We start from the raw sequence: 21,794 nt of genomic DNA, 5'->3' as shown, positions 1-21,794 counted from the left end.
AGGGATTGAACGGTCTTTGTGCTTGCAAGGCAGGCCACCAAACCACTGAGCTAAATCCGCGGCCCACAAAACACTTTTTTAAGAAATACTTTTTAGGACCTGGGATTTAGCTCAGTGGTTCTGCTGCCTGCCTCAAAAGTGCAATGGACCCAAGTTCAATCCCTGGTACCACAAAAAACAAAAAACAAAAAAAAACACACAACTTTTTAAAGAACTGATACTTTTTCTATAAAGAGATATAACTGAATTAGGTAAAAATATCTTTATACATTTTTTCACAAAAATATGAAGTAGAATTTCTTCCTGTGACCCAAATAGCTTCTGTTTCAAAAGTTTTACTATAAAAAAGGAAGATAATGGGTTATATTTGCAGCTTTATTCAATGTCCAGATAAACTGAGATGTATTTCTTTTTGAACTAATTTTTTAGTACTCAAGTTCTAATAAAGCAAAGTAGGAGGTTGGAAGGGGAACAAAATCTCCCCAAATCTGAGACCTGGGATAATATCAAAGCTTAGGGGTTTTTTTGTTTGTTTGTTTTTCTTTTAGTTTTTTAAATAGAAGCCTGGCAAGCAAAATGAGAAGTGAATCTGAATTTTGTTTTAAAAATACAGGAAGCTTTGCTTTCTTCTTCTTTTCTTTACTCCCTAGACATTTATTTTTGTTCTATTCAGCTAATTTTTGTTCTGTTCTGCTAATTCTGTTCATTTCCTTTCATACTCAGTCCTTGGATACCTGAATAGTTTTCTGAACAAGATTTGATACAGCAGCTTTTAAATTGACCTTCGTCCTTTCGTTTATCCCTCATTTCTTGCCCTGTTTCCTTCCCCCTAAACCAGATTGCTACATTAAGTTTTCTTTTCTCCAGAACCAGGAAGGGTGAGGACAACATAGTGAGCAGCTGTTATGAGCCCAAACACAAGGTTCAGTTCCCAGATCTCCAGGCAACACACTCAGGTATCTCTGCCCTGTGTAATTCTCCGCAACGCTGATAAAAGTAGAGAAAAATGATTTGCTGCTTGGCATTTTTATCTTTCCTCAATTCTGTTTCTCAGCGTTCACTACCTACTTACCCCGTGATGTTTAGAAGCAGCTCACACTACTCACTGTGGCATGTCACAGTCAACTCAGTAAACCCTGTAAAATCAAAATGGTTTTGTTTCTAAATAATGATATTCTTCATGAGCCCCACAGTGACTTTTGCCAACTGGGCAAAAGTGAGTAGTCAACAGGATGGTGGTGGACATAGACTTCCTTCAGATGGTATGCATCTAAGAATGCAGAGATATCATTTCACAGTTATCGGTTACCATATTAAGAAAAAAATACAGCCAGGCGTGGTGGCGCACGCCTGTAATCCCAGCACTCGGGAGGCTGAGGCAGGAGGATCACTGTGAGTTCGAGACCAGCCTGGGCTACATAGTGAGTTCCAGGTCAGTCTCAACTACAGAGGGAGACCCTGTCTCAAAAAAAAAAAAAAATTCATTAACTAGAAAGATGTATTTGTGAAAATGCCTTCTATACTTACACTATGTATTAGAGAAACAATTAGCAATTATAGTCACTTTTGATTAGTATTGAGGTATATTTAGGAATACTTACATAGTTTAAAAAATAAAAATAATAAACACTAGGTACACTTTGGTGTAATTTAAGTACCTGCAATTTTGAAATACATTCTTTATTTAATTAAAAATAAACAACATACATACATAAGGCTTAAATGACATAAATCCATTTTAGGGTTTTTATAAAATATTTTTTAATTTTAGAATTCAGCATCATGATAAATCGTTAAATATAATATTTCACACTGGGAAGTAGCTGTTGAATTCCAGAATTTTGTTTTTTCCTATTCCATGAATTTCTTTGATGTAGCATTTCTTTCAACTTTTCCACATCCATGAAATAAGACTATTTTTTTAAGGTCAACATCTACTAATTTTAAGGCACGTTTTATGAACAAACACTAAGGTAAAGAGCTCTGTCTAGCTCTTAAATAACTCTCTGTTCTTTTAAATACAACAACAACACTGAAAAATCTCCACTGTAGTTTGCATTTACTTATTGAATTTAATGAGCCATAACTGGAAGTCTTCAGGGTCCAAGCCTTCTACACTCCCTTTCCTTGTTAAGTAAAATTTCAGAAAATATGACTTTAAGACAGTCAACAAAATTGACTCAATTTCAAGGCAAACCTTGTGAAATCATGCTTTTGGCATCTTTTTCTAGTTTCTTAACATCCTCCAGGACTGCAATACATCATCAGTGTGTCTAGGGAGGTAGAGAATAGCTTGGGAGGTGAGTGGCCAGGCAGGAAGAAGGGACACCAACTTCTCTCTCCACCCACTCTAGAAATGCACTACTGGAACTTGTCCGAATCACAGGAAGCCCATCAATCAGAACAATGATAATGTTTTCCTCCTTTAGCAGGGACATTAGCCAAATTATTCTAAAAAGAACTGAAATTGTCTAGCACAATAGAGGAAATCATCATCAGACATAAAATTTTCTTCAAAGGAGCTAGTGAAAAAAATCACTAATGAGCTGGCAGTGATGATGCAAATTAATAACAAAATTCATGTATGATGTTGGACTTGAGACAATGATATGACTTTAAAACAATTTAACGGGGCATACATCACAGAAAATTTTCCCTGAAAATAAATTTTATGATGATTTTGTTGCATTCTAAAACATCTGGGCTTGCTAAAACCTTTAATCCGACCTGAATTCAAAGCAGAGGTGGCCCCTTCAGTAGGGTCTCTAATTCCTCTGTTATTAGGCTGCTATCTTTTAGATCAGCATTTCCAACCTTTTTGGTGTCACGTTCTGGATTCACAAAAGACAAATTTTCTAGGACATGAAGGAAGAAGGAAGGTGGTTTCCGGATTATTCAAAGAAGTGCGCAACCTGGATCCCTTCCTCGAATGCTCTCCTGTGAAAATAGGGTGCTGCCGCTGATCTGACAGGACGAGGACTTGGCTGGCAACACCACGAGATAGGGCCCTGTAAATCCAAATACAGCTTTGCTGGCTCCCAGTCGCTCCCCTCCTGATGTGCTGCCCAGCTCCTGATAGAACAGGGCCTGCGAGTTAGGGACTACTGTTCTAGATCACTGAAGCCCTGGGCACCAAATTTAGTTGGATGAATGGTGGCTATATCCCACAGGGCTTAGCATAGGAAATGCCCAGGTTAAAAATACCTTAAGTATCAGTTGACATTGAATATAGGCAACAAAATGCCATTTATGAAATATTTATTAAAATTTGAGTTTGTGTAACCTTATAAATATAAAAAAAATAGTAGTTTGCTTAAATTATAGGCATTTAAAATTATTACTGTTGTTGCATTATCTAAGCAAAAGGACAATATAACAAAATTTTCTCTACCAGCAAAAAAGCTGGAATAGCTCTACTAATATCTAAAAAAAAAAAAAAACAAACAAAAAAAACAGATACGTTCCCTTTGGTTTTCTTGCTGAGCCATTTTTTTTTTCATTTAAGCTCCAATTTTCCTCTGTCCACAAAAAATTAATAAAATTACATCTACCTAAACACCCCTTCCACATTACTGAATGATCATATTTACTTAAAGCAAATCCTCGTTTGTGGCCAATCTCCACCATACATAGGATAAACAGGTAATAATTACCTGACATCTAAGCTGGGACATTTTTGAGAATAAAGGGACACTATTAAAATCAATGTCAGAAATATCCCAGGCAATTGGGATGGGTGGTCATTCTAAAAATTAAATAAACATTTTTCCAAAGAAAAATTGTTCTGAATGATTGGAATTAACACCCTCTTTGATTCAGATGATGACCAGAGCCCATTTACATAAGCAGTAACAGAATTCTAGCACCATCTTGGTGTATGCATGAGCTCTTTCCTTTCTCTAGGATTTTCCTTTAGTTCTCTCAGTTCTCCAAGTTTCACTAACCGTAAGTCTTCCAGTGTGCAGACTCTACTAATGCCACAAGAGAGTATCTCAAAACTTCACTTCTTATCTAGCTTTACTTGGTCACAATAATTAAGCTCCAGAATCTCACAGTGAAGATGACTTGAATGGAACTTTGTGTCTACTGCTTGGGATGTTCATGTAACTTTGGTTTCAATTCATAAAACTTGAGGGCTAAGCTCTAATATAGCAATGTGTAGCTTACGGATTCCTACGAATGAAACCACATATAGTAAAATACAAATAACTCTCCATTGAGGACAATCTCTCAAATGAAGACAATAATTGTTAACAAAATGATCTCCTCTTGGAACTTATCACATCTGCAAAATGCTTCCGGCATCTAAGCCACCGTGGAGAAACTGTGAAGAATGTATATTTCACTGCTGTCAGTGTGACTACCCTTTTCTTTGAACATTATTTCTTATCTTGATTATACACTGAGCATTAGTAGGGAGAGGGAGAGTGGTGTCTGGTAAAGAAGAGTCTGAGAGCTGAGCACGATGACTGGGCCTTGCTGGCTCTGAGATCACAGAAGTATTTAGGTGCAGAATGGTGATGGCCAAGTAACTTACTGCTTGTGAAAAGTGCTTGCAAATCGTCAAACCTAAGACAGGAGTTTGCTGGGATACTGACCCTATAATTCTCAGAAATACATAATGATACAAAAACTGGTACACAAATGCTTACTGCAGCAAAAGGTGGAAACAACCCAAATGCACACAGGCAATGGATAAACAGAATGTGTTATATCCACATAGGGGAACATTGCTCAGCCATGCAAAGGAATGAAGTACTGATAATGCATGCTACAATGCAGGTGAACTTTGAAAACATAACGCCAAGGAAAAGAAGCCAGTCACAAAAGATCACATTACATAATCACATCTTTGTGATTCAGAATACGCAAATGTTGAGATAAAAAAAGTAGATTAGTATCTTCCAGTTGCTGGTGGAGAGGGAGAGGCAAGTACAAGCAGAAATTAATAGCTAACAGGCTGAGCAGTTCTTTTGAAGGCGGCAAAAATATTCTATAATTGATTATACGAATGGCTGTGCACCTCTGTGAACCTACCAACAACCATGAAGTCCTGTGCTTTAAATGGGTGGATTGTATGGTTTGTATAAATAATGCTGTTAAAAATAGACACATCACGTTGGACAGGAAGAAGTACTGGAGTAGAAATCAGTCTTACTCCTGCCTCTAATTAGCAGCTAGCAGCATAACATCGTGCACTGAGCCTCATCTGTCAAATGATGCATAAATTCCCACCCAGGATTTGCACTTTATGGTTCTACAGCACAGGGTTTCTAAAAGTTTTAATCCATGCTACCTTTCGATACTCCTCGAAAATCATATATTCTTTTGTTATTTGCAGTTTCAAAAGAAATAGCATGATGAAAACAAAATTTAATTCTCAATTTTTTTAACTCTGCACTCATCCAACAGACTGTGATATGTTTCTTCTGCCCTCCACCCCGTCCCAGGCCTCACTTGGCCCTGAGGGAGGGAATCCCTTTCCTATCCAACCCTACTTTTCTTTCTGCAAACAGTACTGCCAGGTGACTAGCCATGAGGGCACACATCTTTTGAACATGTGCAATTCTTTCCATTGCTTTTTCAACATTCCATACCCCCTGCCCTTTTCAGCACATATGAGCTCTAACCCAAACTATGGATCAAGTAAAGTCAGCCACAGCACATAGTCTAGTGATATAGGCCAACAAAATCCAACAACCAAATAACAGTCCTCACAACTACTGTTTACATTTGATTTGGTATCCCAGAGTAAAAACACTAAAAATATAAGTATACACTACCTAATCACATAATGAATTTAACTTCTATCCTTCAGCAATATATACACTGTTCTTGAGAAAAAAAGTGACTTTATCAGTATTAAAGCAGGTCTCACCAAAGACAGGAAATTCACCTCTGCTCTAAGTTATACTTAGGACCTAATCCCTATGGACCTGAAGGAGTTCATATATTTAAGACGGGAAATATTTTTTCCCTTCTTCAGTGATAGGATCTAATCTTATGAAGCAGTAGGTTAGGTAAAAAGAAAAAGAGAAGTCTCAAGGATGTCAGAGAAAATTAAGTTTTTTTTGTTTGTTATTGTTCAGGTGTGAAGAGCAGATAGAATTAATTATTTTCTGTATTAATGAGTCTGGCTAAACTAAAAGCTTTGTAAGAATGGAAATAAAATAAGGACAAAAATTTTCAGTGATTATGAAGTTGCTTAATAAGACAGCTCCGTGTTTGCTGAAGTTACAAGCATTGGTGGTGTCAGAAATGCTTGCTTTTCTGTCCTTTATTTTCTTTTTGAATTGTCTCCTTTCCCCTTCAAAATTAAAAATGAAGCAAATCCACAGAGTGCCGGTCATTTACACTCTGGGGCGATGCAAATCGGATCTAAAGAAGGCGTTGGCCATCAGATATTCTTCCTTTCCCCCAGCCCCTGGTTCCACTCTTTTTTTGAGAAAACTGTTTTATTCAACAAGGAGAAAACATTTGCCCCATTTCTAATGTTTCAGGCTGACTTTTTAACCACTCAAATATGCTGTTTGTTTTCTGTAGGCACAGCCTGAAGCAAGACGGTGATGTAAGTGAGGGAAGAGAGAGGAGAGGGTCTCTCCGGGCACAGCCCGGTGCTTCAGTGTGCTTAATGGTTAATCACCCAGCACCAGCCTCAGCAACTGTTGACACAAAATAGGTGGAGATCAGGTCCGTGCAAGCAGAAAATACCAGAAAGGCAAACTATATGTAAACATACTTAAGGCAGATTTGACAAGAATAGACCTAAACCTGACTTGCTAGAAAACTAACATCTAAAAGCTTCAATGCCCCTCTTAGCCGAGTCTGTTTCCCCTTACAAAGTTCCTCTGAGAAGACAAAGAGTAATGTTTAAAAACTAAAATACATTTACAGAAGACAGCTGAGACATTTGTCCCCTTGATTCACATAGTGTGAGTTCCGAATCTGCTCCTACATGCAGGATTTATGTAATGCAGTACGGTTCTACTACATATACCTGGAGTAGAGCCAAACGTAGGAGAGAGGAAGGAAAAAAAGAAAAAGAAAAAAAAAAAAAGAAACATGTACACTCAATCACAACTCAAGGAGTTATTTATCCTGACCTATAAAACTCATGCAAAGAAGCCAATGGATAATGCTTAAACAGTCTTTTAATCTTATCTAACTGACACCTGACAACCCATTACTTATAGATTATTAATGCACCCACTAAAAAGTTTGTCATGTACCAAATTACTAGAGAAAAAGATTGAATGCCTGAGGAAAAAACAAATTTTGCTGTACAATAACTTCAGAAATCTCAAGCCTATTATCTGTCATGCCCTTCATTGACACGTAGCACACTGCTAAAAACAACTGATTTATCTTTATTGTGAATCCTAAAATGACAGCACATATGTTTTTCATGTCTTGCGATAATGTTTAATTTCATCTAGTTTTTATTTTCCAGTGTTTGGCTTACCTATTTAAGATGAGAAAAAGTAACAACTTTTTAATTAATTTTCCTGTTTGTCTCTTTATCAAGGTGGTTTTTTTTCCTCCTCTTAGAACTGGAATTAGATCAGCTTCAGAACATCCACCTTGCTCCCCGATGAGCCTTTAGTACATAGTCTAGAATATTAGAGCTTTAAAGGGCCTTAGCACCCTGACTAGTCCAAATTGTCCACGTTAATAGAGGAAGCTGTTGTCCTTGGGGATAAACTGTGACCTGAGTGATGAAACATATCTAATTCAGGAGGAATGGCAACAACTGTTGAGAGGTTTTGACTTGAGGGTCTGTCCCCGGCATATCCTTCCTTTCACTCCCCTATTTGTGTTAGTTTTATACTGTCAGGAGGCTTACAGGAGAATTGCTCCTTAGCCAGCTATGGATGGACACAATCAAGTTCTACAGCCTTGATCATGCTTCCTCAGTCCCTTGATTCTCATGCCCTGCCCAAGTACAGAGAGTCAAATCTTGCTTTTTGGGGATGTATGACACTCGGGGAATTCTTTATGTTGCTCTGACCACATACTTGTGCTGAGACACTGAAAACAGCATATCTAACTTAATTAGGAATTGTAACAAGTCATCCTGACCTACAAAACACGTTCAAAGTCAATCACCAAGTCATTGGTTTAACTTCCTTCAAAGGAATATTCAGAAAGATTGTGTCCATGATGGACCTTTCACTCTCCTGACTCAGTTCTGTGTCTCACTTGAAGCCCAGCCCTGATTGATCCTGAAACACTTGCTCAGGTTGTACTGGCTCTCACTTCAGATATCATGCTATTGCTTATCCTCCTGGAAGCTCCGAAACTGTCTTCAAATGGCCGCTGGAAGAGAAACCGTGGTTACACAAACAGTATTTGGACTCTCAAATCTACCTTTCTGTGTCACAGTTCTTCCAGTTTCTCTTCTCACAGAGACTCAGAGTCCCATGGCAGAAAGGGTAGGATTTTCCACCCATCACAGGAAAACAATACCTACTCCTGCATAAGGGGCTTCCATCTTTAACAATATTAAGGATGTTATTTTACACAGTGGGGGAAAGCTCTGAGTAAACTTACAACGAAGTGTACTGCATAGTCTGCACAGTCATTTTCAAAAAAGATTGTTTGCTGGAAATTTTTTAAACCCGCAGACAAAAGCAGTGTCTCTGTTGAACTCCTAAAACTCTCTGACATGACAATACCTGAAGGTTTCTAAATTCACAACTCTTTTCCCTGCGAGCTATTTGCTCAGCTTTCCTAATAATACCCTGCCTGTCTGGCATCCTGCCAACCCTGTCTCAGGCAATATGCAAGCTAAACATTTTTTGACTGATTTCAATATTTTCTTATGAGCAACTAGACAGTATTTTATCTAGTGAGTATTACTGATTGCTCTAATCTAAACCCCGAGTAAGTGCCTGTAAAGGTAATATTATTAGAATTGACACTCAAGGTGAAAAGCATAGCAATTAACTGAGGCTTAAAGAACAACAACACATTCTGAAATGTTCTGGGGAGTTATACTATTTATATTTCTCCTTCTTTTTAAAATACTGCACCTGTTACTCCATTGATCAATTAAGAAGTCTACTTTAAATGCATGTTACACTTAGATTCTCAAGGGAAAAAGTTAAACCACCTGCTTAATAAAATTACTTTCTGTGTGTGTGAAGTTGTTCCGTCCCTTGGTGATTGCTAGGAAGGAAAATCACTACACAGCCTGCACTTTCGTTTTATAGTTGAATAGCAAAAAAGTGACCCAATGCTTCCTGCATTGTACACTGGCACATTGTTATGTTTTTACATCTGTTTTCTTTGCATTTGTGTCATGCTTCTGTTTAGCTTTATTGACAAAACAATCTGTGCCTAATGTTTAAGCAACATCTGTAAAATGTATTATTAAATTATGTTGAAAGAAAAAGCAGAACAATTCTATGAAACCCTATGACCTCTATTGATTTTTAGATCACAGAAGTTGAAAGGATAATTTGTGAATGTTTTAACATTTATATCTAAACAAGTACCTATATTTATAGAATCTTTGATTATTCATAAAAGTATTTGCTACAGTATTGCCATAACTCAGAAAGAAACTTGACCTTTAACCATTGGATCTGTTTATTATAATAAAGGAGATCTGATTTTCGAAAAATAAGTTTACATTTTTACCTGCCAGTGGCATAAATCTCTAAGGATAACATACTCTGTTCCCCCACTAGTTATAAATGGGATGTGATGCCTGAATGCTTTGCAGTTTTGAAGGCAATAAATGAAGTAACCAGGAAAATCTGGCATGTGCCCTAAACAGGAGAAATGTAAAGTACAATAGTTCCAAACAGTGTCATGTCAGATGCTAGGGTGCTACCTGGAATTTCATATATCCCATTGGCAGAGAGATTTTTTTTCTCTCTACATACACCCTATATTTCATATATACTATAGCTCTGGCATCTAACATCACCTTCTCAGAGCATCCAGGGATAATCGTTTAATAACAGATCTTACTGAAAAAGTGGGAAGTGGAAAGTAGTAAACAAAGAGAATGTAAATTTATTCAGTAAACCCTAGGATAGAACTCTGCTGAGGCAGGGTGTGTCTGAGGCATTCAGCAAGTGCAACGCAAATCATGAAGCATAAGTTTTCTTTGAGGATTCCCAAGTCTGCAACACTCGTTTGTAAATATGGAAGAGAGTGTTTATTTGACCATTCTGTACTCAAATTTTCAATAAAAAATCTAAATTTTGTCTACTTGGGAAGAAAAAAGAACCAAGTACTGACTTGTGTGTATGTATATTCTTTGAAAGTCAACCTAAATATTTAAATACCTAAATATAGCTATGTAACCTGAAAATTTAGGATGTTTCTACTTAAATGACAAACATGCTTAGTGTTAATATTCTTACTGCTGAAATATAGCAGAAATATTTGTCATAACCACAATAACAATAAGAAACAAAGAGAAAAAAGCCCCAAATGCAATTAGTTACCATTCTTGGTTAAAATGATAGTTGGGAGGAAGAATAAACAATTTATGGTGCATGCTATATTTTCAAAATTATTAAACTTTATGTCCACCACAATATCCTAGGTTGAAACATTTAGACAACTTGGAATGGAAGTTGATTTTTGTTAAACAATATTTAATTATCTCATTTAAATTAAATAATCTAAGTAAAATATTTTACCCAAATCATTTGCATACTTGCTTCAACTCTCTAAAAAAACCCAACCATGTATTGGCCTAGATATGATGTTGTCTCTTTTAACAAATCTCACATTCTATCTCAGGGCCTAAGTGCCGGAAGTACTAAGGCCAACCAATGTTAAAACTCTTTCTGTTTTCATTCTGACAAGTAGGCCAAATTTGAGTTATTACAATTACTTCTTCTACTCTAAGTGTTCTTTTCATTAGTCAAATCTGTCTTGTTTTGCATTGAAATTTTTCTTTTGTCCCCTTCTTTCTCAGGTCCCATTGACTTTAGCCTAGTCAGCTAAGGCAGTTAGCATATATCACTTATGCCAGTTAAAAAGGTATAAAATTAGTTCAGTGAGGTGAGAGGACCACTACAAAGTGTCAAACTTCTCATCTCATTTTTCGGTCAAAGCTTAACTGAAAGCTGAAAGCAGGGTTCCTATGACAAGCTAACAATTAGACAGGAGTTTATATTTTTCACTAGCATATTGTGTATTCCAATACATTATGTTGCTGCCAATAATTATGACTGATCTACACCCAACCTGCCCTTCAGCATTTTATGAAATATTTTCAACAGTGACTCAGAGTTCATACCAAAATGTACATGTGTGTTAACAAGTTCGGAGAAATTCAACAAGGAAGAAACAAAATTTTTTTAAGTTGTGGCTAAATGAGGGGGAAATGCTAAAACAGTAATAATTTTTTTTAAAAAAAAAACATTATTTTTGGAAGGAAATAACATCATGGACCCATGCTCTGTAAAGAAAAAAATGTTTCCAAGCTCTCAAAAAGGGTTTGTGTAGTTTTATTTATTACAGTAAAGTAAAAGGTGGGCATGGTGGTACACGCCTGTAATCCCAGCACTCTAGAGGCTGAGGCAGGAGGATTGCTGTGAGTTTGAGACCAGCCTGGCCTACATAGTGAGTTCTAGGTCAGTCTCAACTACATAGTGAGACCCTGTCTCACAAAACCAAACAAAAAAAAAAAAAAAAAAAAAAAAAAAGAGAATGACTCCATAATTTCTCTACTTTTAAGTCTTCAAATAGGCCACAGTTTGAGATTCTCTGACATCTTTGGTTTCAAAATGATGCCACCTGAATATCTCCATTTTTGTATCATATTTCCCACTTAAAGCCTAAAGAAAAATAAATCTGTTACCAGCTCCTTAAAAAGAGAAGGTTTAGGTGAAAATTAATAAGCCATAAAAGCGGAAATTAAACACAGAAATGTCGTAATTACCAAACTTAAGTGAAACAATTGCTCTCATATCTTTTAGTTACTTTATGGACATTCTCTAAAGCAAAGATGTTAGGAGTTAAAATAACTGCCAAATGCAAAGCATTGAGGTACAAGCAAAGCCACTGCTAACTCCAGAAAGGACGAGAGACAACAGACACCATACCAAATGCCAGGTCAGCACATAATTGTGATCTGTTCTAAATAACTAAGTAAAGGTGATTTTTAAACTATGTATCTGAGCCAAGTTAAGTATAAATGTGAAATTAAAAGCCAGGGTGTACATTAAAATTATCTTTAATGTGTTATTATTTTTTATAAGACTTTTTTTTCTCCTTTCTACTTACAAGGTAAAGTAAGTTAAGTTGTAATCATTGACTAGGACCTGTTACTCTCAGTACATGTGAGGTATGATAAAAATACACAGGGAAGGCTTAATTTTTTTAATTAGTTAAAATATATAAATATAGTTATAGTTACAAAAATATATAAAAACAGTTAAAAGACACATTGTGATTTATTCCCCTCAAAAGGCTCCTGCTCCCTTTGAGCACCCTTACCCGCCCATTCTTACCACTTTCTGAAGCAGTTCTGAAAGTCCTCCTTTGTGAATGCTTTTATACCGTATGATCAGAAATATGGTGAAAGCTGCTGCTCAGTGCCATCCAACAGAAAGGCAGGCTCGTGAAAACATCAGTGTGTCCTCACCCACCTTATTCACTGGATCTGGCACCATGTGACTTCTGGCTCTTCCCCAAAGTCAAAATGACCAAGGAAGGTAAATATTTTGAACCAATTCAGGACATTGAAGCAGTCATAACAGAGCAAGTAAAGGCCATCAGGAAAGAAGTCTTCCAGAATTACTTCAGAAAGTGATAAGAAAGATGGGATAAATGTGTTCATAGCAAAGAATATTTTGAGGGGGAATAACTGCAACATGCCCTTTATTGTAATTTTAAAATTTAAACATTTTCCACAACTTTTATTATATCTCATATGCATTGCTTGATATTATAGGAATGCTTTCCTGTCCTTGAACTCACAGGTAATATCTCATGCGATGGTCCACCCATAGAAAGCACCTTGTATTGAAATTTATTCCCTGGTTACTATGTTTATGAATGGAGTTTGCTAGCAACACTGAGGAGAAAGAGATGGCATGTCTGATAGATCACCTGAAAGGCAGCGTGTTAGTGTTCCTTAATTAGCGAGCTCTCCCTGCCACGCCTTCAAATGAGAACATTTCTCAGGGAAACACAAAGTTTGTACAGCCTCCATTGTATTATGACTACTACCTTGGCTTAGGCTTTAAAATATGTGAGTTTAGGTGCGCATGTAAAATTGATGGTCTCCCCTATAATATCACCCAGAACCCAGGAAGAACTAAGTTCAGATATGTTGTATCAATAGTCTTGAAAATTAAAATATAATATTAGGTAAAAATAGGGAAACAAAACACCTCAGGAGTCACAAAATGGTTAGTAACACATTTAAATGTAGCATGCTTTTGGTTGGCTTCCTATCCACTGACTAAAAGGGCTGCCAAAATTGATCTCTGAAGGCTGCAGTGAGGTCGTAGCAATTGATAACCCTTACAAGCAATGCTTATGTGAGTCTGCCTGTGTCTTGCAGATAGTGCACTTTGTAAATTAATCCTCCAAAGGCAAATATATTGTAAGTAGCTTGTTATCTCTAAAATACTAAATTGAAGAATACATGGGATTATATTGACAGAAATTACATTTTCTGTAATGGGGTTTAATATATCTGAAATCTCTCCCAAAGGCTTCCAGGCTTTCTAACAGAGCAGGGTCCGTTAATGTAGGTGCAATGGACATCAAGAACAAATTTATTCACCAAAATGGATTAGGCCATGTAATCAGAGATTCTGAAATATTAATCTTTAACACTTATTGAATAGAAAGAAATACTCCTGTCTGCAAACTGGTATTTCCAGTTCTCCCCTTTCCAACCAGGCTTTGGGCCTTTTCTGGATTTTACTTCAAAGAAGATAAGGTTTCTCCATCATAAACACTAATCTAAAAATATTAGGACAATTAATTAGATACACTTAGTTTTAGAGGATATTGAATTTCGATAGCCTTCAAATATGACACTAGCCCTGGGTGACGACATAAACCTGGCTTTCAGCACACTCACAGAGGGTAATAAATCAGACTTTCTCAAAGTCTCGTTGCCATACTGCTGTACTTTGTCAAAATATCACTGGGTGGTACTTGGTATAAAATCTCAGCTTCAGCCCAAATCGGGAATTTACACTTCCTTTAGAAACAAGGAGAGCACAGCCTTCAGATACATTCATGTTTGGACAGCTTCAAAGTAGAAAGATAAATAATTTCTTCCCTTCAGTATTTGGGGGATAAGTTGAACAGAGAAGACTAGACCATCCTTGACTCTACAACCCCCCCAAAACTCTAACTGATAAATTTAAAACTGACTATATGGAATGGCAGACTTTGTTTTATAGCAAATAGGGTGATACCATCCTACAGGTTAACTTGAAGGGGAAAAAAAGCCAAAAGAGAGTAATACATTTTCAGAGCCAGAGTGAATGTAAATTAAACACACACTCATCCTATACATAAAATCTGTCAGTGCATAAAGGAGGTGGAGAACAACACAATGCTTTATTTCCCATACTAGAAAGTGTTCTCACCTATCAGTCAACAGTTTCTTTTCACCTTTGGATCAACAAGCCAAGGAAAAAGCAGCAGCAACTGGGTGTGGCTTCATAATGTAAAACATTAGCTGCAGGTTGCCAGAGGGGGAAACAGATTGTGTGTAAACACAAAACCAAATTACTTACCAATTGTTCACTTGAAGGATGGTGAGTCCTGTGTCTTGTGCCAACTGCTTTTTCTGTTCTTCAGAAGGGTAAGGATGCTGAAAGACATTTAAAAATATATGTGTATGTCAGGCAATATTTAGGCCATTTTGTCAATAACCTACATATCTAGTGAAGTCTATAATTAAAGGTAAAAATGCTGAGGTGTGTCACTCTTATTAATGGAATACTACATCATCTAATTAATGGCAGTAAAAGACAAGGCAATTACAAGGATTAGTGAAGTGTATAAATAGCTACTTAGGATACTTGCAGAACCTTGATACTGAGTTTATCCTTTAACAAGTTTATTTGACGCAAACACAGAAAGTTCAGTATGATCTTCACCATGTTTTATAGGATTCAAATAAGGACAAGTCATCTATTATCATCTAAAGGCATATCATCCTGATTTCATATTTTCATGGAAAGAAACATTTCTAAATGGTCCTAAATGGTTGAAACAGCTGATAGCCCCAATATTTAGGCAAGACATTCTCCCTCCAAAATACCATGTTGTTGAGTTCAAATAACAAAATTAAAGTGGGTTTATTTTGTTTAAACCAGTATACATTTTAGCTCTTCAGCAAAGCACAAACAAACACAATTCAACCAAAGTTGGTTTCCACATCTGAACGTCAATGCACATTGGGATTCCTAACACAAGCCACAAGCCCATAGAAAGTCAAAGACCAGCATAGTCTGCATGCTAAAAATAAGCCCAGCTGTACTTTGAATGAGGGAGAGTAGATAAAAAACACTACATTTTCAGATAATAAAATGTAATTCATACTTTCTTATAAGAATGTTTGGAAATCCACCGAAATGAGTTTTGGCAAAAATACAATTTGGACTATATCTAACTTTGAAACACACATTTCTAAAGTCTAGGAGAGTAACTGAGGGTATAGTTCCCATCTAAGGAGACCTTGGCTGGCTTGAAGTATAACTTCTCCATAAATTCTCCCAAGACAAAATTGTTCTGAGAATCAACCATCTGTTTTAATATAAATGGAAAAGGACATCCCCAACCCCTAATTTAACTGTTTATGCCATAGAAACTAAATTCTGGTCTACTGAATGCTAATTAACATACCTTTTAATTTTATTAATAATGTCTGATTAGACATGCTAAAATGACTTGTTAATGACCACCTCAGTGCTCATACATGTAAGTTGAAATATGTTCTGTATCTATACATGTGGGATACATTTGTGGAAAGCAGAGATATAGCAATTTTTCCCAAAAGCATTGTCTTTAGTTGTCACTTAATCAATAAATACGCAATTAGAATAAGGCTTTGTTTTCATGGAATATAGTGCCTTTCTCTAAAGAGCTCCAAGTATATTACAGACAGGATGGCAATTAATCCCTATTATACCCCTTTGAGTGACATAAATGGAACCTATCATCCCTCTTGTTTTACATGTGAGGAAACTGGCCAGGGAATGGGTTGGCTGGCAGTAGTCATGGGTCAGTGATACATTCTCCTTCCCTCGCCGACTCTAAGCCTCAGTATGACTCAAGACTATGACAAATGCCTCGCATAATCCCTGCTAATGTCTCTTGTCCAAAACCTCCAGACTGCCTACCACTGTCCTTGAGACAAGCCGCCATCCAGCCCTGCCCACCTCTCAGATTTCGTGGCTTTCCTCTTTCCCTCATCCCTCCTTGTGCCCCACCCCACCATTCTCCTTTCTGTTCTTCCATCACGCGGATCTTCTTCGTATCACTCAAGTTCCTGTTCCAAAGTTACTTTCAGAGCTCAGCTCAAAGGTCAAGCTTCACCTTCCCGACTATCCACTACCCTGCCCGCTCAGAGATCTCACATCAATCCTTTTCTTATATCTCTAATAGCAAGCATCAGTCTCAGAGCTACTTGTTTTTTTTTGTTTGCTTCTTTGGTACCGGGGATTGAACTCGGGTCCTTGCTCTTGCAAGGCAGGCCACCGAATGGCTGAGCTAAATCCCCGGCCCCTACTTGTTTTAATTATGTGTTTTCTTGTTGGGCTGTCTCTTCACATCCATCTATACCAGCTCTCCAAGCAACTTGCCTTCTTTATTCTCCATCCTCAAAGCCCAGACTAGCACAAAAGAGGAAATTGGTAAAAATATTTGTGGAGCTAAGAGAATAGCCACAACTTATCAAGATACATAGATACTCTCCACTCAGATGCAACACCATAATGAATAATAAATTTTTTCAAAGCCCACAGAAAGTAGAAAGAATTCAATTTGAGATTCATAATACTATTTTCTCTGTTTCATTTTTCAAAGTGATGTCAACCCACTCTTTTCAAATAAAAGTATACAAATCTCACAGTAGACCTAAGATAGTAGGTGATAATGACTCTACTCAAAATAATTCTGACAATTGTAACCAAAAATCTCATGATTAGATCCTGGGCTAAAAGCTCCCATTTCCCTCAGGTTTAATATAACTACTGCTGTTTAAATGTTTGCTACACAACTAGAATAAAATGTATCTCATGTCCCATGAACATAACACTGAATTATAAACTGATATATAGTAGTTCTATATCTGTACTAGTTGAAGAATTGAACATAATATAAATGATCCTACTAGACTGCATAAATTATACTACCACTTATTGACCATGCAACTTTGAACAAGGGACAACAACTCTTCTAACCTTTAGTTTTGTCATCCACAGTTCTAAGATACACTGAAGTTAAAGATTATTCATGCTAGCATCTCCTATAGCATTATTCAAAATGTATTCAAATAATATCAAGTAATATTCAAATTTTAATATCCAGCTACAGACATTATTTGCCATCTAAAGCTATGGGTATGTATACAAACAATTTCCACACTACAACATTTTCTGCAATAATGTTCACTTAGTTTTCTAGGTCCTATGGAAATCTCAGTGGTTTTCAATAGAACAAATAAAATTATCAACAGTCTCCCTTCAGCAGAGTTGAATAACACCTTTGCCCTGTCTTGTTAGTGGTGTCTTAATGTTATGACCAGAACTGGATAAAAATTAATATTTATGCCATTTATCTTTAGTTACTCAGGAAATTGAGAATTGTGACAGTAATTTATTTGTCTTGTGTTTTCAAGAGTATTTTCACATGCCTGTTTGTGAGCAAGTTCTACATGCATTCTTGTGGAGCTCACACTTTTATTTATGTAAGTGGTGTCAGGAAAATTCTCTTTGAATCATTAAAACTACCTGAATTGTATTTCACTAAAGAGCAGTAAGATGGCCCTCAAATTTTCAGTGCAAAGTTCAGTTGTTTCTTTACATCATACAATTGCCAATTTCATAATTTCAGTATCATAAGATTGGAAAGGTCCATCTTTTTTTCCCTCTGTCACTTTTCATGTGCTCTGATTTTAAGTGATAGGAACAAACTGTGTCTAATTTTATGCAGTATAATTGCTAGGCAGCCTCAAGCTATGGAAATCCAGCACTCAGTCTCCATTAAGCAATTTTAGTTGTTTGGGATATGTTTTCTTATATATCTATAAAGAAATGAATGAGCCGGAGCAAAATTGAGTGTCCTAATAATTTGGCTATGCTTAAGGAAGGAACAATGGTATCTGCAAAATTCCTAAACTCTTGTCTATGGTGGGTCAATTGAATGTTATTTTCTTTTTCCTCGTGGTTCTTGGCCTTGCTGTCCCACAAACTTTCAAATCCTTGAAAAAAAAGTCTACAATGCCTAGAATCACATGAAAGCCATGACTTCATGTAGCTAATCCACAAAAATTCACAAAGAAGGAGGCTTTTCAACTGAAACCCAATATGTTTAAATATCTTAAATCCTATGCATCTTTACTAGATAAGTTTTTTGCGGATAGTATGAGTTATTCCTTTGTAGACTTAAAAAAAAAAAAAGACTTGAATAAAAGCCAACATGCCACAGGCGAGGCTGCTGTAAAAACACCCAGAGCCCTGTTGCGTTCCACCCACAGGGTTGTGAGGCCATGCAATGGGCAAAAGCAGATGTCATTTTGCAAGAGCTAAAGGGTGATTCCTGAAAAGTGCCATTTTAGGGAGAAAACAGGAAACTCTTTACAAACAATTGCAGCTAAGAATTTCTGTCCATTTTCCTCAATACTTGTGCTGTATTGCATCTAAATGAAAAGAACATTAGTTTAAGAAAGATCAGTAGGTTCTTGAGAAGGGAAGACTTACTGTGCTTGCCTGGTATACCAATCAACTTAATCACTTTAGTATATCAGAGTAAATTTGACCATAGTCCAATAGACAGTGAGAGAAACCTTGCCTTTGTTGTGTATATTAGCCTCCTGCCATTATCTCTTAAAAGCTTAATTATTTGCAAACAATTGATCAAGATGGGAATTTGAGAAAGGATATGTAAGGACCACTGGGAGACCTGCAAGGCATTAAGAGAGCAAACAAAATTACCTTTAGATCTTACAATAAGAATTAACGATTGAGAGGGGAGAGCTAGGCAGAGCAGTAGCTGCAAGGGTTCTGTCTCCAGTGTTTCCCATTTGATCTGCATTAACACCTCAGGAATGAGTGAAAGCCATAAAACAGTGATTATGTATGGGGAAGGCTGACCCTCCCTTTCAGCATTAAACTTGCACACATGTATCAGGCTATTTTCACTAGGGAAGAGATGCTGGAGTTAACAGGAAAATAAGTGGCTTGTGGGTAGTGGGGTGGGTAGTGGAAGCCCATCGAAAGGGAAGAGCCCACAAAATGATCATTATTTCAGTAATCAACACCGACTTCTAGGCTGTTTGCTACTCTTCATGTGCTTCTGGACCTGCAATATGACCTCTAATAATGACCCAGAACAGAGTGATTGCCTAATCTCTCCATCAAAGCATAAAATGATCCCCAGAGTATGTGTCCTGTATAAGAGAAATAGTTAAAGAATGTTTGGGGGGAGGAGTCTAAAAATAGCTTTTCTAAAAGTTATGTCTGAACTGTCATTTTATAGGCAGCAAAAAAGAAAAATGACAGAAAGAAAATGCTGGCTTTCTCAAGAAAGCTAAGCAAACTTCCAATTTTATCTATTGAGGTTGGCATGGGAGAGGAGACACTGCTATTAGTTATCTGGTATTTATGAGTTTACAACACCTTGGAAGAAAATTTATTTATTTAAACAATTAAGCAGACTTTTTCAGAAGAGTATCAATGGGAAATGAAAGAAACTCTACGGTACACACAGATAGAAAATGTCTAGCCTTATATCTGAACAACATCCTCAACCAAATGGACTCCTTTCATCAAAATGTCTACCCCCTGCCTGCAAATGTGGACGCCAAGACAGTGATGAACTTTATCTTATCTGCCCTGGGAACCAAGTTTCAATAACATCCCCTCCCTCCCCACCTCACCCACTCTAACAGCACATTGTAATGGCAGCAGAAAATTTGAAAATAATCCTGTACAGAGCTCTCTGGTGAGATAACGGAAGGCTACACTGCCCCTTCTCAAGCCTCAGATTAGTAATTTCTTGTGACACCGAGATGCCTCTATACTGAAACTGCAAAACAGCTATAACAAAGCAATAGAGGTGGAAGCAATTTTCAAGCAAAATGTTGCATGCTATACTTTAAAAGGTATGGGAATGGGTACTGGAGAAGCCGATCTAACAAGAGGAATTATGGCAACTGTCCAATATAAGCCTTATCACAGCAATGTTCTGTTGCTTGGCAGAATATGTTGGAAGTACAATTTTGGAACTTCTTTTATCCCTTTTCCTCCAGCCCTATGCCTCCTCCACAGCTAAGTTTAATGCATTAATATAAGTTGACCTTGGGCTAAACTCCAGTATGCGATGGAGAGATACTTTCTTTAAAGAAAAAAAAATCATACCACATGGCTTTTAACCATTAGATTTCTGCACCCTTTTAAAACTTGTGAGCTTTTCCCATGAAAGAATATTTCGGATTTAAAAATTAAAATAACCAGCTATCTATTTGAGCTCTAAAAAAGATAAGCAGAAATTTGCTAGCCAAATATATTTATATTTGTTTAACCTAATTTTTCGCCCATAAAACTTCTCTCACTTTAAATAAACTTGCAGTCATTTTCCCCTTATGCATTGACTATGAATAGCTTATACTGTGACAATTACATTGATCTAGGATACTTTTTTCCTTTTAAAAAAAATCCATAATGCTTCGCTATTGTCTTTCAGCTTTATGAATTAGTTTTACTGTTTCAGTGAATGCTTTTTTGTCTTTTGACTGCACATTATCAAAGAGACACTTTGTGCCTTGCATTTGCATTACAAAAGCAGTGCACCACGCAGTGGAAGAACATAGTCTGAATGCATAGCAGTTGAGTCCAGCATCCTCACACTGCCTGGAATCAAAAGAAGGAGGAATCCCGATGGGGTCTGTGCTGGGTAGGAAGCCAAAAATGTTTGAGCATCATCAGTGGAGTTACAGAATTTTGACCTGTTTTTGTAATTCTCTGTCATCACCCCCACTTGCCTAGTGCTCAGACTAAATGTGTCCAGTTATTGCTTAGCACCCTCTTTTCCAGAAGATTGGTGGGATCATTGTGCAGACAATCCCTCTGACTTCCTGTACATCGAGCAACACTAGAAGAAGTTGCCAGTGGAGGTGAGCAAATAGGAAAGTCAGGTAGGAATCCATAAATTTGATCCTACCATTTGAAAGTGATATAGGTACAGCAAGAGAAGCAGAACACTGGGCAATATTTTGTCATCATCTTTGAATTTTGTACCCATAAGACTGTTTTTCTACTACACAGCAGGATAAACATAGTTTTATAGCCAATTATAAGAGGACAATACTAAAATGTCCTCCCTGTTTCTCTTCTCAGATCTTTTTCTTCTAAATATAAATTAAATATAAAATAAAATCACTAATAAAAAGGTATTTATATTAGGAGACTTTATAGTACTTTATATTTGAGTTTTCACCATAGTTGTTTATAAGCCTCAAATAAACTTCAATCTATCTTTTATTGGCTACATATATGTATTTATACATGTATGCATATATGTTACCAAATTACTTTTAAGTATAGGCATAATACATAAGGTTCTCTCTCTCT

The 21,794-nt window shown here is 36.8% G+C and overlaps 1 protein-coding gene across 4 annotated transcripts in view; it reads right to left on the bottom strand.

Moving 5' to 3' along the window:
* Window positions 1-21,794, bottom strand: part of Meis1 (Meis homeobox 1) — a 132,934-nt gene that overhangs the window by 10,325 nt on the left and 100,815 nt on the right. For all 4 annotated transcript variants that reach the window (XM_033764424.1, XM_010609725.3, XM_033764418.1 and 1 more), the window contains one exon: window positions 14,733-14,809. In XM_033764424.1, the coding sequence (XP_033620315.1) occupies window positions 14,733-14,809 (77 nt within the window). The remainder of the gene's footprint in view (window positions 1-14,732; window positions 14,810-21,794) is intronic.

The sequence above is a fragment of the Fukomys damarensis genome, unplaced genomic scaffold (genome assembly GCF_012274545.1).
Source record: "Fukomys damarensis isolate Sample0158 unplaced genomic scaffold, DMR_v1.0_HiC HiC_scaffold_2, whole genome shotgun sequence".
In the NCBI taxonomy this organism is placed as follows: domain Eukaryota; kingdom Metazoa; phylum Chordata; class Mammalia; order Rodentia; family Bathyergidae; genus Fukomys; species Fukomys damarensis.
The sequence above is the reverse complement of the archived record's forward strand: the minus strand, read 5'-3'. Positions and strand labels throughout refer to the sequence as shown.